Source organism: Belonocnema kinseyi, chromosome 8 (assembly GCF_010883055.1).
Source record: "Belonocnema kinseyi isolate 2016_QV_RU_SX_M_011 chromosome 8, B_treatae_v1, whole genome shotgun sequence".
NCBI classification, from domain to species: domain Eukaryota; kingdom Metazoa; phylum Arthropoda; class Insecta; order Hymenoptera; family Cynipidae; genus Belonocnema; species Belonocnema kinseyi.
This window is the reverse complement of record NC_046664.1, coordinates 92,966,060-92,993,256: the sequence shown is the minus strand read 5'-3', so window position 1 is coordinate 92,993,256 and position 27,197 is coordinate 92,966,060. Positions and strand designations below refer to the sequence as shown.

At 31.4% G+C, this 27,197-nt stretch overlaps 1 protein-coding gene across 1 annotated transcript in view; it reads right to left on the bottom strand.

Annotated features, from left to right (window-relative positions):
* Positions 1-1,097: 1,097 nt before the first annotated feature.
* The window catches only part of LOC117178981 (inositol hexakisphosphate and diphosphoinositol-pentakisphosphate kinase 2), a 53,317-nt gene continuing 27,217 nt past the window's right edge, over positions 1,098-27,197 (bottom strand). The window contains exons 16-35 of the mRNA XM_033370578.1: positions 26,377-26,514; positions 25,512-25,541; positions 24,459-24,693; positions 22,009-22,217; positions 21,702-21,928; positions 21,474-21,610; positions 21,261-21,375; positions 20,916-21,173; positions 20,692-20,805; positions 20,457-20,614; positions 19,721-19,869; positions 18,933-18,980; positions 14,941-15,255; positions 13,711-13,890; positions 9,284-9,533; positions 9,109-9,138; positions 8,777-8,868; positions 8,454-8,565; positions 7,978-8,343; positions 1,098-4,624 (exon numbers count right to left, since the gene is read on the bottom strand). Of these exons, the coding sequence (XP_033226469.1) occupies positions 4,114-4,624; positions 7,978-8,343; positions 8,454-8,565; positions 8,777-8,868; positions 9,109-9,138; positions 9,284-9,533; positions 13,711-13,890; positions 14,941-15,255; positions 18,933-18,980; positions 19,721-19,869; positions 20,457-20,614; positions 20,692-20,805; positions 20,916-21,173; positions 21,261-21,375; positions 21,474-21,610; positions 21,702-21,928; positions 22,009-22,217; positions 24,459-24,693; positions 25,512-25,541; positions 26,377-26,514 (3,674 nt within the window). The 3' untranslated portion in view covers positions 1,098-4,113. The remainder of the gene's footprint in view (positions 4,625-7,977; positions 8,344-8,453; positions 8,566-8,776; positions 8,869-9,108; positions 9,139-9,283; positions 9,534-13,710; positions 13,891-14,940; positions 15,256-18,932; positions 18,981-19,720; positions 19,870-20,456; positions 20,615-20,691; positions 20,806-20,915; positions 21,174-21,260; positions 21,376-21,473; positions 21,611-21,701; positions 21,929-22,008; positions 22,218-24,458; positions 24,694-25,511; positions 25,542-26,376; positions 26,515-27,197) is intronic.

Here is a 27,197-nt window from a genome sequence, read left to right as displayed (position 1 = left end):
GTTAATTAGCTAAAAATAACGTCTCAGAAGTGTCTGGGGTCACTGATTCTGAATCTGAATTTAAGCATTTTTAATTCAAAACGGCGTATCCAATATGGCGGCCAGAATATTAAAAATCGAGTCCCGTGCCTTCAAAGTGGGTTCTCAGGAGTTTTTTGGGTGCTGATTACGAATCTGAAGTCAAAATTCAAAATGTTCGATCCAATATGACGGGCAAAAAAATTTTAAAATTTGGTGCCGTGGCTTCAGAGACCCAAAAACCCCCTGATCATTCATTTTAAAGCCACGCGGTACCAATTTTTTCCTTTTTTAATCCATATATTGGATCTGACATTTTGAATTTTGTATTTGCACTTTAGATCCATAATCAGTGGTTAAAACACCTTTAAAAGGCATTTTGAAGCCACGGGACCAGCTTTGTGACTGCAATATTGGATCCGCTATTTTGAATGTTTACCTAAGATTCGTAATCAGCGATCCAAATAATCCCCGAGAACCCATTTTGAAGCCACGAGATTAATTTTTACATTTTTGCATGAAGTTTCAAATAATTCGAATGTATGCTTCAAATAGTTAACTAAATTTGAGTAAAGATTTAAATACAAAATTATTCGAATTCTGATTACAATGTTGACACGAACCAAATTTCATAAGAAAATTCTTTTTTGTGAGAGTAGGTAAATTAAAAATTCTAATTTTCAGAAAGTGTTTACTATTAGAAAAATTGACACATGGAAATCATGACATCATTAGGGATCATTCACAAACTACATAACGCGTTTTTCTTTTTTTCATATCGCTGTATCAATGTTCACTTCAAGGAAATGATATTCTCATCTTTATTTAAACAAAAGAAAAACGCGTTACGTAGTTTGTGAATTACCCCTTATACACATTAAATAAAGTATGTATTTAAAACAAGTGAGGGCTGGAAATTACAAACAAATTTCAATTTTAAGTTCGGCCTTTACTTCGAATTCCAAAATTGATTTCCAAATAATATACTAAAAGTTAAATAATGCATTGGAAACAATGTATTTCTAATTCCTAAATATAATTAAAAAGGTTTCAAAATGACAATAAAAACACTTTAGGAATTATTTTTGTAATTTTTAATTGTCATAACGCCAGTAATTTGACAAACACGGTTCATAACTGATTTCCCTAATCCGATAGAAAATGCATGCAAGTAAAATTACTTATTTAAGTCAATTTAAATGCAATAATATTATTGTTTAAGCAAGAGAATTTAAGCGCATATACCAGAGTGTCACGTGACCAATTAGATGGTAATATTATCGGCGGCTTTATAAATTCAAGAATTAAAATATTAATTCCATTTGAGCCAGGGCACTAAAGCACTAAATTTAAATTCCGAGTTAAAAATTAATAAAATTACACTATTTAAAAAAAACTCAAATAGGCTAGGCAGACGTGCCCTTACATATTTTGAACCATTTCCCACAATTCCAGCACAATAGATATATTTTTCAATATATAATGCGATTTAATTAAACACGTGACACAGTTTGAAAAGAAATTTAACTTTGATTCTGAATCAGAAAAAAATGAAAACCCAGTTATAAATCCCTGTATGCCAAAATATTACATAAGTACAACATCGCATTAGCAATTACACAATCGTTAATAATCTGTTTGTGTCTCTGAAAAGTAGAACTATTTATATTTACAATTCGATAAATCTTTGTGCCTCGTAAGTACAGTTCTACAAAAATACAAGCTTATGTACATATAAACAAGCGTTCTGCACCTGCGTGGCTGAAAAAATACATTAAATTGTCGCCTGACAAATTTATTCAGGTTTTTCGCACTTTTGGGGAAAATGCACTGTTTTGAACAACGAATTAGCAGAGGGGTTGGCATGAAAGGGAAGATGCAGCGGCAAGTATAGGCTGCACGTGTTCAGTTGATCTAATTGTGATGCGCCACGAACAATACTCGACCCTAACTTTGATGCCGCAACGGGGTCACGCCTTGTTTAACCATTCTCGATATTATGTATCTCTCTATGGGGTTTAGTAGCATTAAATAGGGCTTTTCACAATCCGAACGCCTCAACGCTTATTACTCGGATTTGTCACGTTAGAATGACTGACTTCTATTTTTTTCCTAAATTTATCAAAAGCTTACTGCAGCTCGACAGGTTTTGTTTATCAAATATAATTTTCATTTTCGCCTGTGCAAAATCTGAACTGAAGTTTTACGATTCAAGTTTAGTAGTCACAAACCCGAATGGATCTGGAAGAATTAACCCTTAACCGACACACTTCCTGCATGGAACATAAAAGGCACACTGGGTCCGATGGACCCATCACCAACTTTAAAGGCGTACTGCAACCAGAGAATGCATTTTTTTCGGGCTGTAAAAATTCATCTATTTTGTTTAACTCCTTAAAATTTACCGCGAATATTTTTGGAATAGATATACATATATTAAAATATTCTATAAAATTAAAATCGGAAGAGTAAGTTAAAAAATGCCGATTTTTTTCAACAAAATTAGATAACTTTTTCAATTCTTATTATTTTTGCACCAAAATTGAACTGCCTACTCTTGAAATAGTGCACTTTTACACAAAAATAAATATAATAGTTTATACTTTACAAAGGTGTTAATTCAAGAGAACATTTTTTTCGAAAACAAAACAAAATTAAATTACGTTTTTCATCATTTTTTTATTCTATGTCCTTCGTTTTGGCATTTAAATGGGAGATATTGTGTAAACCAAATTATTCCTGAGTCATCTAGACCTGTAGTTCCGGTTAAAGGTTAATTAAAACATTTTTAATCTACGGATTTATTATCCTAACAGGGCTTTTTGCGCAACCAAGAATACCATATAGGTTTTTTGCGCAGTCTTAAGTACTATAGAACAGCGCAGCCACGAAAGTAATATATAATTACTGCGCAGCCATACGCGCCTTGAAACTCTACTGCGTAGTCCAAATAACGATTAAGCTCTACTGCGCAGCCACCGAAGTGATACGACTTTGAGACATCACTTTTATACAAGTTACACAATTTTTTAGACGAGTTTCCCTAAGAGATGATCAATTAAAATATAAAACAAATATCATGTCACGCAACTGAACCCAACTACGCATTGAAAATTAAAAATAACTGAATAATATTTCTTAATTTTGTATTCTTTTCAGTTCGACTTACCAAAAGAACGTATAAATTTGACATTTTGTCAAAAATCTGATGGTTTTTTATTAATTTTTGTATGAGTCCATACATTTTTTGAAAATCGGGATCTCCAGTCAGTGAAAATCCCTTTTAATACTGTCTGATACGTATGACTGTGCAGTATAATTTTATGTCTCATGTGACTGCGCATTAGATTTCTGTAGCTTACTTCTGCTGTGTTCAGATTTCGCACGTACAAATTTCCCTTTTTTTTTCAAGAAGATTGAAAATATGAATTAGGAAGCTGTCTTCTATCGGCATTTGATATCCTCTAAACATTAAGCTGCGAAATATACGGAAATTATGATCCTAGAAATTCCCAAAGTTTATTACAGTATTTCCGCTTCTTTTTCAGGGATAAGAAAGTGGAAGTTGTCGTTTGTTTAAAAAATAATAAGAATTAAGTTACTCTACTTAAAAAATTTACAGCCACTCAATCTACATGTACACAATACAAGTTGTTCTCTCTTTCGTATTTTTATGCAAAAATTACCTACATCAGGTACGCATATAAAAATAATATTTATCCTAACAGGGTATCTAAAAAACTTCACAGCAATAATATAATACACACTGCAAGGAATGTATCTTTACAATGCAAAGGACAATACAATTTTCTCATTTCGCTTTTATACACCATTTAGCAGAAAAATCACCTTTCCTGGTGATTTGTAAATTTTCAAACGCGTACATTGCAAATTATCGTTTGCAATATAAAGCAAAAGTATGATCGACTCAATTAATAAAAATTAGCCATATAAAGCGATGCATTTTACTTTCATGGATGCCACCTGATTCTGCAACTTTGAAATTTTACCAAATTTTCCATTAAAGTATCTGCTCTTAATTTGATAAAATTAGGCGCTTTTAATCAAGAAAAGTGAAGGACAATTATGCAAAAACTACTCTTTTCTCTCTTCTGGCAAGTTGAATCCTACAGTTATGTGCGAACTGTCCTTCAAATTGCTAGCTAATGTCAATACCGGTTGTTCTTCCTGATTCTCTTTTGGGGAAAACATAGGAGAGACGGGATCGTTTTTGGAAGGTTTCCAATTTTTTAAATCGTCGGTCGTCATTGTGGAAAACGAGCTCTGCTGCGCGAGACGAGCATAGTTGCTACCATAATTAATATCATGTTTGGTGCTGCAAATTTTGGGATTCGAAACGCTCTGGGAACGCAGGAATTCTTTCTTTTTTGCAGAAGCAGAACTGTTACCGATAATTCTAAGGCTCTTCAAAAATGAGTTATCTTTCCCACGAATATCGTAGGAAGTTATTTTTTCTGTAGCCACGGATTCTGACCTTTGTAGGAAACTTGTCTTACTTTTATCGGTTGTGAAACTTGAACTCAGGGAACAGGTTTCTTTGATTCTTACGTCGTCATCTGCGATGTCCATACTTTCCACACGGAATCTGGAATGGATAAGTATTGCAAATATTTAATATTACTCGAGGTGCTGATTTCAATTTTTGGATAAGCATGACCTTCGCGGGTAAATAGAAATTAAAATGCATTAATAATACTAAGGATAGTACAAAATTTCTTTATTTACATGCTTATTCGTAAGACGTAACGAAAGCTTTGTATTTGATCGAAATTACTTTGATTTTACTAATCTTGAGATATTTTGAAATTTAAATCCTTTCAATTTGAAACTGGCAAAAATTTTGAATGCTTTGAAACCAGGGCGGCCACTCAAGATTTAGAATAAAAAATTCCCGTTTCTTTCTCGGTTGAAAAAAAAAACAATTTACTTTTTTAAGTATTCTAATGAGAATCACCAAATTAAATAATATTATGCGGAATAATTGAAAATTTGAAGCATCTGAAATTGAAAATTAAATAATCTTAAACCCAAACTATTATTAATGTACAAAATCGAAGCGGTCAAAAATAAAAAAAATGTCAAAATTAAAAACAAGGCAAATTAGACACTTTTCAAACTAGCAGCCATTAAATTTAAACAATTTTTTATTTAAAGTTAATCAAACAGTGCAATAATTAATATGTCATATTTTCGAATCCTGTTTATTAAATATAAAAAATATTTAAAATTGAAAATGTTTATATTTACGTAATTCATGACAATCCAAATTCGACGGATTGAAAAAAAACTGAAAATTGTTCAACTATTAAGGCCTTCAGTTTGAAATTGTACAAGATTCAAATAAACTCATTTATAAAACTTCATTCTAAAATTATTAAATTTTAGAATGAAGAAAAATAAATTATTTGACCATTAATCCTTTTAATCGGAAATCTCACAATTCTGAACAATTAAAATTTATTATTTGATGTTTAATTCTTGAAATTTCAATAATAAGGCTTCGATTTTAAATGTCGTGAATTTATAATTGCTCAAATACTATAAGGCTTCAATTCTTAAATTAAACAATTTCGAACGATTTTAAATTGAACCAAAAAACATGAATTTTTTAAATCTAAAATCTGTTCTAATCATATTAAAATAAATCACAATATACTAAAGTATTAAAAAACTTTCATTGCTAATTCTGTGGACCAAATAAATTTCAAATCAGACGGATTTTACAGTTGAAGTCGCAGAATCTATCGGGGACGAAAAATTGCTGCGGTTTTTCTAAAAAGATTAAAAATCCATTTATTCAACAACAACAACAAAAAACCTAGACACAAAATCGACTTTTTTCATATTTCTTGCAAACAGCGACTGATAAGAAAAAATACTAAGATAAAAGTTCTCATTTATAAAAAAAGTTCTATAAAAAAATACCTATGGCTCTTTTACGAGAAAATTTCGAGAGAAATTCCAAAATCATATTTTTAGGAACAGAAATTCTCATGAACTCAAAAATGGTTTAGCCCAAATTAAGCTGATAGAATGCGTTCCTTTAATTACTAGAAACTTAAAAAAATAATGAAATGATTAAAAAAGGTAGTGTTTTCAGGAAAATACTCTTTCATGTATTCAAAATTTAAAGAAAAAAAAGGTCCGGAGAACGTATTATCTTAAAAATATAATTTTTACATTTTTGTCATAAAGGATGAATAATATCACCTTTATCTTAATATTTTTTTCTATCTATTCTTTGCGAGAAAAATTCGATTTTATATGCAAAAATTCTCCTGGCTACAAAAAATTTTGTTCAATTTTAACCCTTTTGAATTTTCCGGTGGATTTCGAAAGAAGACGATCACGATATAAGAATTCTGAAATTTATCTCAAATAGCTCAATTATGTCAAAAGTTTAAAAGGTTTTAAAAAAGTTTTTTTTTGTTGTTTGAAGAACAACGCACAAAATTTAAGTACGCATAACTTCGAAGACATTTTTTTTCTCAAATCAAAAAAAAAAGTATCGCCTCATTTCTTCTAAAAAACAACATACTTGAGCCCCGATAGATTATGAAACTTTATATGTAAAACTTGCTAGGTATGAAATGTTTTCAGTGTGTAACATTAAACGATTTAAATTTTAAGCCAAACAAGTTTGAATGATTCAAACTAAAATTAATCAACTCTGTTAAAAAGCTCTTCTATTTTAAGGCCATGTGACGAGTGGGTCACGTGACCAGATTTCTACCTTACCGTCACCTTTCTTATTTCCCAACTTATTTTCACACGAAGCGCTAAATCAAATTAAAAATTTGGAATAATAAATAACAAGCACAAAGAAAGGTGGGTCTGCTCCTAAACTTTATTAATTATAAAAAAAGCAAAAAAAAATTATTTACAACAAAAAACTTTTTTTCTTAATTTTACAAATTTAGGACCAGACCCACCATCCTTAGTGCTTCTTGTTTAGTATCCCCAATTTTCAACTCGATGTGCTGTTTCGTGTGAATATAAGTTGGGAAATAAAAGAAGTGGCGGCAAGGTAGTAATATGTTCACGTGACCCATTCATCACATGGCCTTAAATGATTTTTTGTTTTTCTTAATTTCAACTTGAAGGATTAAAATGATAATTGTTGAAATTCAAACACTAATTTCTAAAGCGTTTAATTTTCTATGTTTTAATTTTATATCTTTAATCTTGTCATTTTAATTTAATTGTTAACTATATACAATTATATATAATTTTAAGGAGCTTGATACTATTCAATAGTTAATTTACAGATATGTTAAATTATTTAATTTATCAAGATTCTACTTAAATTCAATTTTTAGCGTTCTGAATTTAAAAATGTTAATTATTCAGGCCTTGATTTCTATATTTTGAAAAGAAGACTAAAAGCGATTGAAAAAGCGCCCAAAACTACAAGAGTTACTCACTGGAAAACTTGAAATAAGCATTCATTTTAAATATTTTAAACATTTTGAATTACACACTTCAAAGATTGAAGACATGAAATTAAAATGCCTGGAAATTAAATGATTTTATAATTAGTGTTTAAAATTCGATAATTAAAAAGAACAGGTACTTAAAACTGTAAACTTCTCATTTGAACCGCGATTGGATAAGCTTATGCACTAAAATTATAAATAAATAAATAAAAAGTTCCACTAGAAAATAAATTCGGATTTTTTCCGGTCTCAAAGATCCTTTGTTTTTCCAGTTCAACGATTCAGTGCCCCTGCCTACTTGTACCGAAATTACTTTACAAATAGCCGGATTTTTTCGGTACGTGCAGACACGTCCTTGTTTACAAATAAAATAATCTAAAAAAAGTACTTCTCAATAAAAAGGCTGATCCTAAATGTTTTCTGTTAGGGAGCTTTAAGATTTTATAGTTTTATTATTCGGAGACCTTTTCCTAAAATGATAATCTTCATTTAATTTAATCACCTTCCAATCTTTTTGTAATTGCTAGATTTGCTACCAGGATGATCCTTTTGTTCGAAAATGGACTTGAGATCTTGTTTTTTTTGCTCATCGCTCTGCCTCAGAGTCAAGGTGTGATCCTCTTCATCGTCTAAATGATCCGCGTCATCTGACACATCTTCAGAATCAGCCTGAGCTTGTATAAACGGAAAAGTACTCCCGTTCCCACTTTTACGAATTTGACCATCTTCGTTGCTATAGTAATCAGTGTACGAAACACTGCCTCGACTCTCTCGATTATCTTGATCGATAGTCACACAAAAATCGTGGAAGTCTAGATCCAAACGAGGATTTGTCGAGAATTTAGAACCTGGGTTTAGAGGCTGAGATCTGCAATTGAATAAGCATTCACATTTTTAATTGTTTCTTATTCCTCAAAATGATTTTAAATTATTCACAATTTAGGAAAAATAGCTTTTATGGAATATTTCTTTACTTACCCATCGATACTGATTAAGCTTATGGACATGCTGCTTTCTCCTGCCGAGGTTGGAGCTGGAGAAGATGGTTCTGACGATAAGAAGGAGGGTGGTTCGCTACCCCATCCAGCACCTATTATTGAATTAAATAATCAAACAAAATTAGTCGCTTGTGTAAAAAGTTGGTTCTCAAGTTACAAACAATTATTATTTTTATATATGTATTAATCGATGCATTAATTTAAAGAGTTGTGATTTTATTTAAGAGGTTTCATGATTTGAGAACGTGATAATTAATAATTGAAAAACGAAAAGATGGATTTTGCGTAATAAATAACACTTACTGTTTGGACTCGTAGGCGAGGTCTGATTTCTGATATCAATCGTGTCGTTATCAGCCCCTGGTTTGTACTGTAGTAGCGTTGGTGTTATATATCTGCCACGTAAATAGATAAGATCTATAATTGTTCTCTACCAATAAGTAGACTACAAATTTAAAATTACATCATAACTAAATCTTCAAACCACTGTAGCAATCATTTGGTAATTTCCGAATAAGAATATTTCTATATTTTTAAATCGCTATAAAATATTTAGGGTTATAAACATTAAGTTAATTCACAGGAAAATTCAGTCTCAATATTATTTACAATTAAAAATCACACTTAAAGATTACCTATTAATATATGCCCTAGATAGAAATCGACTGAAATTAAATAAAAAGATGCAAATAAATTAATGGAAGATTAAGGTATAAACAATATAATTGGAGAAAAAATGTAGAACGAGAAATAAAATAAGAAGCAAAATAAAGTACTCACAGATCAAGTTTATGGAATTTCTTACGGTACCTGAGCCTGACAGCTTCCAGACCGGAAGAGTGGTACTCGCGATTGATCCCTGCAATGTTGAGATGCGGGACCATGGATCTGTGAATTGAACCACCAGGTGATGGGAATTTCGGTGGTGAAGATGCTGGCGTTCGGAATAAAGGCGCGCTGGTCATCATTTCCAAAAATGCATCCAATTGTCTTAAAGACAAAGCGTTGTGTAAAGTTTCCAAGGGTCTGATTGGTGGAACTCCGCCGAACCCTTCTATAGCTGTAGATAAAATTTGATATATTTTTGTGATAAATCACTGAAAAAAAAATTCAAACCCTGTCCCTCCTTCTGGAGAAGTAGCCGATTTTCCTTTTTTCTTCAATGCCAGCGCTCGGACTCACTACACTCTATAGAAATCAAAAATAGTGTCAATAGTGACATAACTTTTTGAAAATAGTAGCAAAATATTGGCATTAATTTTTTAAATAATAAACTCATAATATAAACCACGCGGGTCTCGGATTGGCTAAATCTTTAGAAGTACATGTACCTGATGCGTTTTCGGAAGAGAAATGTAAAGTCACCCTTAGTCTTACCAAATCAGACAATCATCAAAATGACCGCCTTAATACAGTTTTTTTCGAGTTCAAAATCGTGTTAAATTACTTTGCGAAAAAAACAATTGTTTTTTGAGTTAATTTGGATGATTTTTTTAAATTATACTTTTAACACTATTTTAATTGAAGGGTCCGCGGTCTAAACCTGTTAATTGACATTTTTTTCGAAATTGATTTTTTTGTATTTTCTGGAACAATTTTTGCATGCAGTTCATATCCCGGAAACGAAAAGGCAAAATTTCTTTTAGTTTTTTTTAATGGATTTTAGAAAATTGCGTTTTGGTATCGCGGTCTTAACATGTTGACTACTTGAAGCATCTTATGGGAAATCCGTGCTTTTTCTCAGAACGGCTCAGTTTACTCGTAGAATAAGCCAGTGAGATACATTTCAGTGTGTGTGCAGTTAGGTGTATTTTGTTCTTATTTGATGATATTTCATATACAAATTCTTCATTCAATTTCTTATGCCAAGGTGCAACATAATTTTGATTTCCAAAATCCAGGACTCTTTCCTGTTATTTTTTTCTCGTAAACAAAAAAGATTCTAAACCTCACGCTGATAGTTCTATTTAGACAAATTATAAACTTTTAGAGGAAGAGAAAAATAACATTAAAGAATAATCACATAAAAAAATCACCTGAAGAAAAAAATAATTTCCTACTTCACTAATTCTAATAAAATGAATAAATTTCCTCCAAATACGATAAATTTAATTTAAAATTGTTTTCAAATCCCAGAAAATTTCACATGCTTTGAATTATTTAAAAATAAATTAACATACAATTTTACGGACACCCTTATCTGAATTATTATTCACTGAATGGATAAATCGACGTCTAAAATATATTTAAAACAATTTCAAACCCTCTAACTTGCATTATTTTAAAATAAAGACAACTCTTAGAGTTTGCATGCAGTCGAAAAATTAAAATTTTCTGTTCTGTTGAATGTTAAAAAAACTGATTATTTATGTTAATGCAATATAAATTATATTATTTAGCCTTATTTATTCTTGAAGCCATTCAAATATGGTTTAATTTGAAACTTATTTATTTCAAAATTGTCAAAAATTAAGCTTTTTTAATTTGTAACGTTTCCAATTTGACATTTTACGAGGTGTGTTCAAAAAATAAGGTGACTTTATGGTTTTCTAAAAAAATATTCATTTATTCCTCAATATTTGTGTGATCACCTTCAAAGTAATCCCCCTCAGATATAATACACTTGTGCCAACGCTTTTTTCAATCATCGAAGCACTTCTGATAATCATTTTGTGGTATAGCCTTGAGTTCTTTCAGCGATGCAGTTTTTACCTCAATCGTTGAAAATCGATGTCCTTTCATGGGTCTCTTCAGTTTTGAGAAAAAAAAGTCACTGGGGGCCAAATCCGGTGAATATGGAGGCTGAGGCATGACTGTGGTACTGTTTTTGGTCAGAAAATCTTTCACAAGCAACGATGAATGAGCAGGTGCATTATCGTGATGCAAAAGCCACGAATTGTTTTTCTAAAGTTCCGGACGTTTTTTGCGTATCGCCTCTCGCAAACGGCGCATAACTTGAAAGTAATACTCCTTATTGACGGTACGACCTTGTAGTAAGAATTCCTGATGCACTACGCCACGTTAATCAAAGAATAGAGTGAGCAAAACCTTCACATTTGACCGAACTTAACTTGCTTTTTTCGGTCTTGGAGACTCAGGATGTTTTCACTGAGACGATTGGGCTTTAGTTTCGACGTCATAACCATATACCCACGATTCATCCCCAGTTATAACCCTTTCGAGAAAATCAGGATCATTATTGACTTCACTCAACATCTCCTGAGCGATGGTCATGCGATGGATCTTTTGATTCAATTTAAGGGCATGTGATACTTACAGTTTCCCCGGCTTTTTTTCCACAAAAATGAACATTTTTAAAAACTGAATTCGGAGATGCTATAATATATCATGACGGACGTCCCCAGACTCTTTTTTGAGGGATAATAACAAAAAAATTTTATTGTGCTAAATAAAAATTTTATGCATATGCATTATTTTGAGGTTATGTCGTTTTTCATCTCTGCCTTTCCGAAAGTCTGGAAATTATTTATGAAATAAACTTTTTTGATTGCCTGAAAACAAGGTTAGTTCCAGGAGACTAGTTACTATGTTTATTTGTAAGTCTTGAGTTTTCGGCCAAAAATATTGTGTAGTTTGGAAGTAACGCTCGGGTGAATTGTAACACACATAACCTCAAAATATACACGCACGTTGTTAGCAATATCAAAAATTTCTTGATAAAAAAACACAAAAAAAAGTGTCTGGGGACGTCCGTTAGCATGTTCGCTATCATTTCCCAGAATTTGAAGGCAAAATATTTCTTATCCTAGGAAAAAAGCCGGGGGAATCTAACGCTGAAAAAATCGATACTATTCCCTAAGCGCTATGCAAATTAATGACATTTTGCTAAATTAAAACTTTTTTTAATTAACCTCCAAAAACGTGTGTGGGGACGTCCGTTAGCATGTTCGCTATCATTTCCTGAATTTTTAAGACAAAATATTTATTATTCTAGAAAAAAAGCCCGGGGAACCTAAAACTGGTAAAATCGACAATTTTCTAAGTATCACATGCCCTTAAGCAGTTTTGGAACAAATTTCGCTGACACACGTCTCATGCCCAAGACGTCCGAAAAGATAGCATGGCATGAGCCAACCGATATGCCAACATCTTCAACAATTTCTCTTATGGTAATCCGGCGATTTTTCAACACCATTTCTTCCACTGCTTGAACGTTTACATCTGTTGTTGACGCGCTGGAACATCCAGGGCGAGGTTCGTCTTCGACATCCTCTCGGCCTTCTTGGAACAGCTTGTGCCACTTATACACATTTTTCTTACTCAGAGTAGACTCACCGTATGCAACTGTCAACATTTCAAGAGGTTTAGAGCACTGGATTCCATTTTTCACACAAAATTTAATGCAAACTCTTTGCTCCATTTTTTTCGAAAGAAGAAAATCGACGAGCACATCAAACCCTTCTAACCTTTTACGCCTCTGCCAGAAAAACAATACGAGCTATGTAGTCAAAACTGTGAACATATGATCGTGACGTATGTACCAACACAACAAAACAAACAATTTAAAACTTGAATGTACGTAGCCCGCGAAAATTAAAAAGTCACCTTACTTTTTGAACACACCTCGTATATATTTGAATGTGATTAAATAAAATTTCTAATTCAAAAATAGTACGATTGATGTATGAATTTCCTCACTTTTTATCAACCAATTGTGAATTTTTTCGATTTCGGACATTTTCGACTTTAAAATATTCAACCAATAAATGTTACACATTAAAGTGGTGCAATCTTGAAAGATTTTTCTTTAAAAAGTCGAAAATGTCGTACAATCCGAAGTCGAATTTAAAGTCCCCTACCATCCGCAGCCGGATTTTTATTAGAAGCGCTTGCAATCACTTAAACATTCGGTGAGAAAAGTGGAAAACTGCAGAAAACCAAACATTTGCAGAATGCATCGAGGTACCGACATTCGATAGTATTAAGTGCTCGCATCCATTCCACACGACTGAGCGAAAATCGGGAACGGTCGACCATCCGAGCGGTAACCGTGCCCGACCCGGCTTACCGTACAAGATCTCGAAAAGTCAAGAATATATTAAAATTAGCCTTTCGAATTATTTTCCGGTATATGTTGTAATGGCAGACATGTTAATTTAACCATTGAGCGAAAAAGATCGACAATATTTTTAAAGGGAAATTGAAGAAATATTGGCATTAGCCGCTAGTGGCGTGAGTCCGAGCCCTGCAATACAAATTTAAAAAATTTAACTTACCAGCAACAGCAGAAGCATGAGCTGGAACCATATCTTTGAGATTGGGAGCGCTGGAGGATCCGCTAATAACAGCCGTGCTGAAGAGGCTATTCGCTGACCCGGTAAGTTTCTTGCTAACGTTGTAGCCCAACAGCTTGAAATAACTCATCTGCCCAGAGATACTGTGACGGTGGCGCCTTGCTGTGCAGGTAGGGTCAGGTTGAATGATTGAAGGTCGAGTGTCTGGAGATGAGAAGGACCTCTGTTGTTGGAGTTCAGGGATTGGATTCTTAGGGCTTTTGGATTGGTGACATTTTAAGTAGTGACAATTATGATACAAGACTTTGTTATTCTGCGCAGCACAAATGTAGTCAGTCTGATAATCTAACTCTAAATCTAATGAGCTATGTGCTTTATGAATAGCGTTGGAGCAGATGAGACACAAAGGATGCAGGGAATCTAATGAGCAGCTGGAGTAAAGGAAACAAGAGGTCGAGGTTGAATGAAACTGAACTCCCACATCCGGACATGACAACGATCTTGGCTTGCAATCTGTCTCTTCGCCCTCAACTCTCGTTATGTTAGACACTTTAACTCTTCTCTTACTCTCAAGATTATTTTTCCTGAGCTGCCTTTGGAAGCGTTTAATGCAGAGTGTTGCACACTTACATGATGAATCACAAAATGTATGCTGGGAATTTCTCCCAGAACTTTGTCTCCACCTCCTTTTAGCTTCCCAAAGTTTGGAATCTTCGGGAGATGGAGAGAGGGAACAGCAAACTGGAGATGATGATGACCTGGCTTGTCGAGGAACGTACCAGGATTTGTGCACTTTCTCTGATGACAGAGAGTAGCAGGAACAATTGTAGAACTTGTGGGAGAGAGATCGCACAAAATAGGTGTTGAAGTTAGATCTTTCGGAGGGAGAGAGATCCATACTTTGCTGAATTAGTTTGGAGACGTTGCAGTTATAGCACGAACACTTGGTTTGACAGGGGGAGAGGGAGCGGGATCTTTTGGAAGTAGGAGACTTGAGGAAAGATGCAGATAGTTGAGACTCTAGCAGGGAGTTAGGCACTTTCAAGGAAATAGACACTTTGAACGAATGAGAGTCTTTCAAGGAGCTGTCCTCCTTGAAGGCATTATCATTTGTTAATGAATCATCATCTTTCAAAGAGTTATTCTCCTTTAAGTAGTTATCTTCCAACCAGGACTGGGAGTTTATCAAACTTCTCGATTCATTTAACTCACCCCGGATCTCTAAATTCGGCAGAATCATCTCAGAATGGGATCGCCCATATTTCTTAGGTAACAGGTACTGTGGTGAGATCTCGAAAGTGTCGTTCAAGATAATAGTTTCGTAAGTATCGTCTCCTGGGGGTGTATTGGCAGTGGGTGAAGCTAGAGGAGTGCTATGCAGAGTGATTATGGGACTTGGGATATCAGGAGGCAACTCTAGTATAGGGATAGGCAACTCTGGAGAACTGATAGAGTGTGCGAGAGACACGGGCTTTCCAAAATACTTTGGCACATTTAGGCTACATGAAGCTTCAGCTAATGTTGGCGCTGTGACGAGTTTGGCCATTTTTACATGTTCAAGGGAGTCCAGCCGGGGTGATAAATGGAGAATGCAACCAAGATAGAAGGAGAAGGAGGAGAAAGAAAAAAGAAAATAGATTACTATTAAAAAACCCATCACCAAACATACCAAGTACCTACTTCATCTCTGATTTTTACTACTCATATACTAATTGCAAATTTAAAGATTTTACATCAATTCTGAATATTATAAACAACTTTCCAAAAGTATAGATATTTTCATTTAAAAGTTAGAGTATCTGCTCTGAAGGCAAATTGTACAGCAAAAGCAAACTGTACCAGACGAAAATTCACACATAAAACCTGCACCTTTACAAGTTCTTCTTACTTAGGAGTAAGTTTCAAAGTACAATCAAACTTTAACGAGAAAATAGAAAGTGCATTCGATTAGAGAAATCACTGCACACGATCAATTATAATAATTTCCGCAGTTTAGAATTTTACATTGAAAATAGAAGCTAATAAATAAAATTTATTTTTGAAAAGAAGATTGCTCGTTTATCAGGTCAGGATATCGTCTGACATTGCGATTGAAATTATGCGCCAGAAAATCTGGCACGAAATATAAATGATAGTAGTTTACTTTTTTTGATTTAAAAGTTATAATATATTTTTAGTCTCTAATTTAAGATAAAAGAGAATAGAATGGGTTCCAAAATTTTGGAAATTATTATTAAGTGCATCTCATAAGTTTTAGTGTAAAAAGCTGTGATATTAAAAGACTGTTAAAAAGCACGTAATAAGCATATATAATAAGTGCGCCATGCAACTGACATTGCTAGAAGTGTTGAGATATTATTTTATCTAATGATGTGTATGGTAATGGGTATAATACGTCATACGTCAAAATAATAATTCGACATAACACATAAAAATCATGGCATTGGTAATATTCTGCAAAAATTGGCTGTTTTCTATATTTCTGTTTTTAAAAAATTATCAGGAATGGATGGTCAAATTTGAAATTTAGACAAATATAATAACTCAGGGTGGCCACTCAAGACTCCAAAGCAAATTCCCGGCCATTTTCCAGTTTTTTAGACATTTTCCCCATCTATTTACATTTCAAATTCAAAACTAAACAGTTTATAAGTTGAAGGGTTAAAAAAAATCTCCAAATTAAGGAATCTAATGCCGAACAGTTATAAATGTATAGCGTTCAAAATTGAAAATAAAACATTTCAAACTCAAAAGTAAAATATTTTGCAAAATCAAACTTTTTAACAATAAACAATCTCGAAATGAAAAACATTTAAAACTGTACAATTCCAAATTAGGAGCCATTACGTATGAACACCTTTTATTTCGACGTTTTCAAACAGAAAAACGATTTAAACTGGATATTTTCAATTTAAATTCAAAACGAGACCTTCAGTTAAAAAGGGTGCAATTTGAAATGCTTTTAATTCGAAGTTGTCTAATTCTCGATTTGTCACTCTTAGTTTATTTAATTTTGAATGTAGTTAATTTATCATCGCTCAAGTATTAAAGGCATTAAATTTGTTGATTGCACAATTTGAAAAGATCTTAATTTAAAACCAAAATCCAAGTCCAATTTTTGATACTGATAATTTGTTCAAAGTGAGATTTTAAATTATTTTATAAGTTTTTCTACTGAAATTTTGACTTAACGAAATCTCCGTTTATAAAATAAATTCACTGTGACTTTTCGGTTTGCTTTCAGTCTAAAAAATCCCGGTCATTTCCCGGTTTCCCGGTCCAGTAAGTGGCCATATCCTGCAACTTATGCGACTGTTAAACATGGAAAATTTTCATTAATCTGAAGACCTAAAATATATTTTCTTGAATCTATCAAAATTACTTTGATGACAGAAACAAATTAAAATCTTACAAGCTGCAACTTGGAAGAGTAGAAAAATTATTATTTATTCGACTTAACTAATCCTCCTTAGTTATTTATGAGGTTTGTATTTTAGTCGGAAAAAACGATAATCTAAAGCCATAGCTCATTCTGATTAAATATTCAAGCGAATAAAATGTGCGGGTTTTTTTACGAATTTCGAACAAAATAACAAATATTTCAAAAGTGCTGAACAATCATAATAATAATAAATGCAGGGAACAAAGCTCTATCAATTAAACACTGAAGTCACGATACTGAACATATTCAAGTGGATTTTTAATCCTGTTTTTCGTACAAAGTTAGGAATAAAATAATATTCTTTTCAATCATGATTTATGAAAGCTAAAAAACGAACTGAAAATATTCAGTACCAGGATACGGGATTTAGGAGAACGGCTGGATGGATCACAATTGATTAATTTGTGGTCCAAACAGTCGTCAGCTGAGATTAGTTGCCTTCCACACGCACAACTATCACAGAACAAATAGTTATTTCAAGTGAGCTGCCACTAAAGTTGTTCCTCACTCGATTTTCGGTTGTAGAAAAATATCAAGCAACATACGGTTAATATAATTACTAAAACTCAAATTAATTTTTTAAAAATAAAACACATATTTGCTTTAAAATGTCTCAATCGTCCGTTTAAAATGTCTGAGTGTAGTAAAATGTACTGCGAGTATAGCTTTATATCAAATTTTACATTTAACATTGATAATATAGTTTTTGTATTGTAATTTTCTTTCACTCTTTCTTGTAATATTCAACACAAATTTTTGTCAGTCATATCAGAGTGTAGAAAATGTATAGATTTCTTGTAAGCAAAATATATAGAAGAGTGTCCACATTTTTATAAAGAGAAAAGAATCCAAAAGCAAGTGAATTAAAAAATGCATAAAAAGTATAAAGCAAGCTTTCATAGAAAGAAGTAGAAAAACAGTCATTTCCAGTTTTGTGAATTCTTTAGAATTTTGATAATAAAACCTAACTAAATTTTTAATGCCTACGAGAAGTAATAGGTAGGCAGTGCATACTCGAAATCGTTGCACTAATCACAGTGAAAGATATAATCTGCAGTGCAGTAGCATTTCAAGACATTTCTACTTTTCCAACTAAAAGATCTTTTATCATAAAAAAAACTTCCCGAGATACGTACAAATCTGATAAGAGTAAAATAACTTTATTTTTATCGTCTAAAATGACGAAGAATAGAAGGTTATTAATATCTGAGTGGAATAAAAATTGAAGCGCATAAATATACCCTACAATTTATTCTCAATTACATTCATTCGGCTGAAATTCATTTTTCCGAAAACCCATTTCCCATACCGTACATTCAATCAATTTTTTCTTGAGTCGAATTCAAATGTGTTCGATTTTGTTCTACTCTCTCTTTAATCTCATTTATAATTATTCGAAGTTTCATTTGAAATTTTTATTGAATAAAAAACTATAGCAAACGATCAAAATATTGCAAATTAGAAAAAAAGATTTCGAATTTTGCTATTCGACATAATTAATGATTGTTTGCCATTATCGTAATTTTCATGGCGATAATTCATTATGTTGAGATATATAAAATAGGTTTAATAGGAAATATGGTAAATTAAACTAAGACAAATCCAGAAAAATTAAAATGATGTACGCTGGCTATTAGAAAACATGAATTTCGGTCGAATGAGAATTTTTTCAAGTAAACTTTGAGACATATCCATGTGCTTCTTAACAATTAAATGAAATATTCGGTATGTTTCGAATTCCAAAGGTTGGTAGACGACATACCTTCTCTGTTGACCGCGTCCAAGCTCTGATACTGCAGCTTGTCCGCAGCTACAAGAAAAGAGACGAAAACACAAAACATTTTGACATTCTGTTATACGGATACATTTCCTATATTCATTCAGCATCTACTTTAACATCTCATGGAAAGCACAATTTCCCTTGCATATACCTTCATGACATGCTTGTTCCATTTTAACAGACGAAAGACATCAAGATTTTAAAATATGTTTGAGCAAACTTTTTTAAAACTAAAATGTCTTTACATGAAAATTAAACAAATTATTTGGATATCAATAGTAGAAGAGAAATACACAATTATAAATTGAAAAATTTAAATTAACGCTATTCAAGAATCTTCTAACTGTTCTAGTATAAAGTGTTGTAAAAATGTCTTCATTGAAGTTTTTTGTCTGAATCAAAAAATGCTGTGATTATTAAATGAAAACCTGTAAAAAAAACTGAGGAAATACAGATTACAGTTGATTAAAGACTATAGAACATGCGATTTAAACCCAGGAAAATCAAAAGCTGAAACCCCCGAAAAAATTCGTCATTCACAATATATACACATGCTATTATTTTTTCAATGCACAATGCATCGAAGGAAAATTTAAAACATTTCGACTTTTTGGAAAGAATGAAGAAAGAATTTTCTAAGCAATCGTCTATTGTTTGGAAATGTTGAGAAAATATTTACATTGGTAGGATTATTCTGGCTTTTACGGAATGTCGGTATTTGAATTGTTAAATTATCTATTCTAACTAAAATTATGCGCAGATATACATACTCTTTTCTGGTTTCTCCTGCCTTTGATGATCGTAACTGCGAGCTCGAGGTTCGCAAATCACACTAGCTTCTCTTTCCCTTCTTATTCTTTGACTTGCTGCTAATTGACTACCCAATCGTGCTGCCTCGTGGCCTGCCACTGTTCGAGCACTGGAAAAATGAATTAAAATTGAAAATCAAGTAACTTAGAAAGTGAATCTAATAATAATTCAAAATTAAAAAACATAACGAAGGTTTAACCACCAATGAATACAGGTGTTCAGCTGTTTCTGAATTCAATTGGATTCTTTCGAATTCTCTTGAATTATTTTGCACGAATTGAATAAATTTAGCTAAATGCGAGAAAATTGTATTCAATTTTGTTGAATTCATATGCTACCTTCAGAATTGACTTGAATCATTAAAAAAAAATTTAATTCCATTGGAACCTCCTTGATTCTTTAAATTCATTTAAATTCACTCGAAACCTTCTGAATTCAATTAAAATTGAATAAAATATTTTCCTTTGAATTTTTTTGAAGTCTTTCTTTCTGTCCTTTGAATTCTTTTAAATTCATTAAAGTCCTATGAATCCCTTTTAAATCCTTTGAAATTTGAATACCCATCAATTCTTTTAAATTTACTTACAAATTTTGTACTTTAAATTACATTTTAAAATTCAGGCGTACATCAAAATTTGCTAACAATTAACCCTTGGAAATATAATTTGATAATTTAGAAATATAGATAATTTAAACCTGATTGGAATTGGAGCAGAGCTTTGTAAAAAGCCACTGTCGAATGGTTCATCCATCATATTAGGATCTAAATCCATCATGTCGATATTTCTACTAGTAGTTGGACTATCCAAATTGGAATCAACCGAATTGACTTCCATGAGTGGTGGGGTTTTAATCTGAAAATAATTCTCATTTTTCTATTCGAAGTTGATTAAAAAACATTAAAATAATATTTCAGTAGCATTAAACTCACAGGTTTGCGCTCAGGATTCTTCTCGGCGTCTTCTAAAACTACTAAATCAGAATCTTCCTCTTCAATTCGAGTACTACATTGTGACGTATTATCTTGATTAGAGCTCACTTCACCCTTTAATCAATAAGAGATAGTTTTAGCATTCGGAATAATTTTAAAGAATAATAAAAATTCGATGTAAACATAAATCCTTAAACTAAAAAACAAATGAAAATAATAAGTACCAATTTCGGTTTTCTTACAAGATTGTGGCTACTTTCATTGCGAGAATGGGGTCTAAATCCAGGTCCTGGTGGCAAGTTTTTTTGCACACAGCAATTCACACCAGGACTAAAATGCAACTCGACATGAAAGCGCTCTTCGCTACTTGGATCTTTTGTTGGGTCCTCATAGAGCATAACAACAATTTGAGACATGTAATTCAATTCGGAAACCATGCTCACATATTCCATAGCTCGTCTCCATTGTTCGTCTTTTACCACCTTAAGTTCGTAAATAATAAAAACTTGTGTATTTAGGAATGTTCTGCTTTCTAATTAAACAATATTTAAATTTAAATTTTAACTTACATCAAGTAAACCTCCATATCGCAAGACTGTAAGTAATGAATGTACATGACTTTCACTTGTAAAATAGAGTCTTGTCCTCACGTGACGTCCTGGACTTGAAACTCCATGCGAATATCTAGAGATAAAAAAAGCGAATAATATATATATACAATAATATAATATATAAGTATTCAGGCAAATAAATCACTTTGCTATTAAATTAAAATTCTATACCTTGGATTGAGTCTGTTAACAGTTTCTTCACCAGATTCTTCAATATTCCTTTGAAGATCCGCTCTGATCTTTTTCAAAAGGGGAGTACAAATTCCTTGACCGATTGTCAGTTTTTCTTGAACGGTTAATCCGTATTCCTGCGATATAAAAATTATTTTATTCTCTTTAACACACATTTTCCAATCATTTAAAATTTGTCATCACAAGAGCAAATTTTAAAATAATAACCTGAGGTATGACAATATCGGCTAGGTATTTAGCATAAATATATAATTCTTCAGCATGATCGAACTGTAAGGTGTGATTATTATGCTGAAGATCGTATTTGATACAATCGTAGATATCGGGTATCTTGGAAATATCAAAACGCTTGTGCTTTGTACAAAAATCTTTTTCGATTTTTCCCCAACGACGACCCATCAGTTCCCACGTTTCTCCATGATAAAGTATAGCGTCTATTAAAAGATAATATGTAGAAAAATTAGGATACTAAAATAACAAACGAATACAATTCATTATTTTATATTGATTAAACCTTTTGTTTTCAGATCGTCCTTTTTAATTCGAACGATATCCATCAGTTTTTGAATTAATGACTGAACATGCTGACAGCACTTCACTGGATTTTTAACAAATTCTAAAGCAGCGTTAATACTTAAGACATTACCAGGATTTATTTCATCTCGATCTTCACGAGTGAATTCTCGATCTTGCTGGAGTAATTCGTGTAAACGAGTTTTCACCCTAAAATCATTTTATTAATTATATTTCTTAGTTCCTTAAGGAAGTGCTTAAGTTATCTCAAGGTCAAAAATAACCCTTATTAAAAATGATTGATAAAATCTAAGAAAATATTGCCGTTGTTAAATGTAACTAATTTTTGAACGTAGCCAAGGGCGAAATTTAGAAAAAAATAGTTTTTTAGAGTCTTATGTTTTTCCTTTCCCTTTAGGTAAAAGTTTCAATTCCTATGTAATCTTAATGTTGTAGAACTCATTTGATTAACTTTCAATGAACAAAATGAGCCGTACAACATCAGGATTAAATAAGAATTGCAACTTTTAACGAAAGAGTGAACAAAAAAGCAAAAGCCTAAATAACGATTGTTAAGTATACAATTTTAACCTGAAATATGTTTTTTAAATTCTCCTTTAGTTCTATTTTAAAATTAGTTACCCTTACCAATGGGAATATTGTCCTCAATTTTATAAATCATATTTAACAATGCTCATTTTTGAACTTGAGATTACTTTACTTTTCTATATCCTTAAAACCATCAGATTATGTTTCATTTCTCGCAAAATATTTCTAAATACAATTTTTCCTTTAAAATTATTATTTTCCAAAATTCAAACTTCTGATGATTTTGAGGGGTTGATCACTCTTGAAATCTGGTGTACAAGCCTTCGTGAAATCTTTGTGAAATATTCGGAAATATTTTGATATTTCTCAAACCCTTGTGAAATGTTTGAAAACTTTCTGAAATTATTGAAAGTTTTGCAATGCTTGTGAAATCTTTGTAAAATCATTTAAGTCTTTGTGAAATTTGTTGAAATCTTTGAAATCCTTGTGAAATATAATGCAATCTTTCAAATATTTGTAAAATCTTCTAAAATATTTTGAAATGTTTAAAAATTTTGTGAAATTATTGAAATCTGTGAAAAATTTTCCATATGTTTTTGACATCTTTCTAAACGTTGATGAAAGCATTAAAATCTTTTTTAATTTTTGTAAAATCATTTAAATCTTTATAAGATCTTTTGAAATCTTTGAAACCCTTATAAATTATTTTGCAATATTTCAAATCTTTGTGTAATCTTTGAAATCTTTGTGAAATCTTTGCAAAATCATTGAAATATTTATGAAATATTAATAAATTCCTTTGAAATAATTTAAGTCTTTGTGAAATCTGTTAAAACTTTCTAAATCCTTATGACATCTTTTTTAACCTTAGAAATCTTTATAAAATCTTTGTGAAATCTTCGAAAATATTTTGAAATTTTGTAAGCCTTTGTGAAATTCTTTAAAGCTTTGTGCAAACTTTGTGAAATTCTTAAAATCTTTGAAATTTTTTTCAAATGTTTGTGAATACTTTGTTTGTAAAATCTTTAAAATCCTTGTGAAATATTTTGCAAATTTTTGAAATTTGTGAGAAATCTTCTAAATTATTTGAAAATTTTGGAAACCTTTGTGAAATTTTTTAAAACTTCGTAAAATCTTTGAAAACTTAGTAAAATTATTGAAATCTTTGCGAAATTATCGAAATATTTTTCAATCTTGTGAAATAATTTAAGTGTTTGTGAAATTTGTTAATATCTTAGAAATCCTTGTGAAATATTATGCAATCTTTGAAATATTTGTAAAATCTTTGTAAAATCATTGACGTATTTGTGAAATCTTTGTAAAATCATTTAAATCTTTGCAAAATATTCTACAATATTATTAAAAATTTGAAAACTTTGTGAAATGATTGAAAACTTTGGAACTTTCGCCAAATGCTTGAGCAATCTTACGAAATATTTATGACAACACTGAAATCTTTTGTAATCTTTGTAAAATAATTTAATTCTTTGTGAAATCTTTGAGATCCTTGTGAAATATTTTGCAGTCTTGGAAATATTTGAGAAATCTTAATAAAATCTTCTTAAATATTTAAACAAATTTGAAAACTTTGTGAAATTCTTTAAAAACGTTGTGAAATTAATTATATCTTTTAAGATCTTTGAAATCCTTTTGAAATATTTTGCAATCTTTGAAATCTTTGCGAAATCTTGGTAAAATCATGGAAATTCTAGTGAAATATTTGCAAATTTCTTTGAAATCTTTGTTGAAATCCTAGTTAAATCATTAATCTTTGTGAAATCTGTAAATCTGATAAATTCCTTTGGAATGTGTGAAATCTTTCTGAAATTGTGAGATCTTTTGAACTGTTTGAAATCTGGCGTACACTTGAAAGTCAATGGGTCAACCCCTCGAATAACTTACATATTCTGGTACTTGCTACTATCGCAATCATTATCCAGTAAACCATTGGTGTTTGCACTTTTGACCATTTGAACCAAAATAGGAGTAAGTTCGCCCTCCAAAGCCAATAGTCCTTTTGCAAAAGCAGCAGCTGTCATCTGCACTCTTCCCTCATCACTTGCGTAAATTTTTAGATCGTGTCGGAATGTTGAATGCAATCTAAGGAGACCTAAGCCTTGTGCCCCAGCATATTCGCCTGAATACCATTATTCCGTATTAATACACATTTTTAACGAGAGCGAGAAAAATAGTGTTTACTGCAGTTTTTATTGTGAAGCCACAACGCTATTGGCTGTATTTCGACAGATTTGATTTAAAATTATATACACTGATTGGGTCTTGACAACATTCCTATATGAACGAAATATGTCAAATATGAAGATGCAGGTGATCTCATTTAAAAATAAATACTGATTATACATAAAGAGTTACGAAAGAGGCACTTTAAAATGAATGGACGAATTATGAGATGTGACTTATCTATTGTAATTTAATCAATATTTCTAAAAATAAAATGTTCAAATTTGCGAGAGAACTCGATTTAAATGCTTCTTTATGAGTGTGATTTTTCCTGAATGAAAGATGACATGAGATTATTTCCTCGTAAGATTTGATCATTATTTATTATATTATGTGAAAATTTATTGAATACTAATCACACTTAGAAAACATGTATGGCAAGCAAACTGAATTATTCAAAATGGTTGAAAAACTACGTAAGCGCCATCAGACAGGAAAGTTGTATTTTTTTATATTGTAAAAGTGATTTTAATATTGTTAGAAACCTCCCTGCTTCTGACTTTGCTAATTTTATTTTTTTTTTAAATATTTTAGATTCTCGTCACACCCAATGCTCGAGCTGTTTGCATTATTTTAAAGAAAGTTTTTTAAAACTATTTAAGCTTCATTTACAAGCAAAATAGCAGACCATTGGGGACTTCGAGAAACTAGACATTATTACAGACAATTATCTACAACAACTACTAAAAAGCGTCCATTCAAAATAAAAGTTACCGTAATTTGGTAACATCTCTGAGTCATCCTCTGAAATAATATTTAAAATTATCTGTAAATCATAGGTATTCAAGTGGGTCAATATTTTTTTTTATAAAAAGCACTACATAAGAAAATTTGCAGAAATGATAAATAAATAAATTAAAAGGACCAAAATATTACCAATAATTTCAAACATTAAAAGGAATACCCGCAGTTGTTAAACATGTTGAAATTTTGTGAATACTAAGAAATATATATACACTAGATTTTTGGATAACTGCAATTCTTCAGAGAACAAAAGGGATGTAAGTTTAAAAAGGTTTATTTACATTTTCAAGGCGATGCAATTAGAAAAGATAAAATAAGTTGATGAGAGGAATATTAAGTAATATTCTAATGAGCAGGAAAATCGCTTTAAAAAGTTGACTAATTTATTTTCCTTTTAGAAAACGTTTACATTGACTTGGTACAGAAACAACTGAAATTGAAATTTTATCTTATCCTCCATGGAAAGCTTTTTAATTTCCTCAAATATTCAGGAAATTTGAATTGAACATGAATATTAATAATTGAATATTCAGGTATAAAGTTAAAGATTTAAATAATAACATGTCGATTTCATACTGCTTTTTAAATTTATTGAAAAAAAGACAAAAACTGTTTTCCTCTCATCGACTCATGGAAAACACAGATTATTATATACCGATAATACTGTTTAAAGAGTACACAAACTCCCCAAACTTAGTTTCTAGGTCCATATTTGGCGAGCCATATGCGTTGAAATTAGAATGTATAATTTTTTTTAAATAACTCTCACTTTTTAACATTATATTAATTAGGTACAGCTGCCAGCAAAACAAGCAAAAGAGCATAAGATACGAACCACTAAGGTGTCTACCTTGACCACCAGGATACATGCAGCGAAAAATTCGCCCCAGTTCCTCAGCCTGGATTCTTCCAGCAGGGGTTAATTCTCCGCCCCACTTTAAAATCAAAACCAAGGAAGGCTCTCCGAGACGATCTAAAACAAAGACAGTTCTAAAAATTGCCCTAAAAATTCTACGTCAACATTAGGGGCTGTACTTAAATTACGTAACGGATTATAGGCGTAATTTTTAATTTCCAGAAATTTTTTGCTAGTTACTGCTAGTAGAATTAGGCAGGGTTTTCGAGAACTTCATTTTCAAAATTGCCTGACTTTTCTTTGAGTAATTTTCCATTTTTCTTGAGCATTAATTTTCAAATACCAGAATTTTAATCTTGTAATTCTTTTAACATATAATCTTTTATAAACGGAATAAAACAGTATGACAAAAATATGACTTTTCAGCAAAAACTTAATTTTTCACGAAACTGATACATTTTTACCCCACAAAAATAAAATTTCGAACCAAGAAAATTTTCTTTTTGCCAAAAAAGAAGAATTTCCAAATAAAAATGATCAGCTTTAAAAAAATGAAAAAAAGTTACATTTTTAGTTAAAAAATAAATTTTGAACAAAAAATAAAGGTTTTAAAAAAAATGAAATCTCTACTAAGGCGGATGAATTTTTACATCAAAAAGATAATTAAAAAAAAATAGTTCAATTTTCTGTTAAAAAAAGATTCCAGTTGACTTTTCAAGATAAAAGCATGAATTTTAAAATACGAAATATGTTTCTACAAAAAATTGAATTTTTAATCCAAAAAGACAAATTTTTAACCA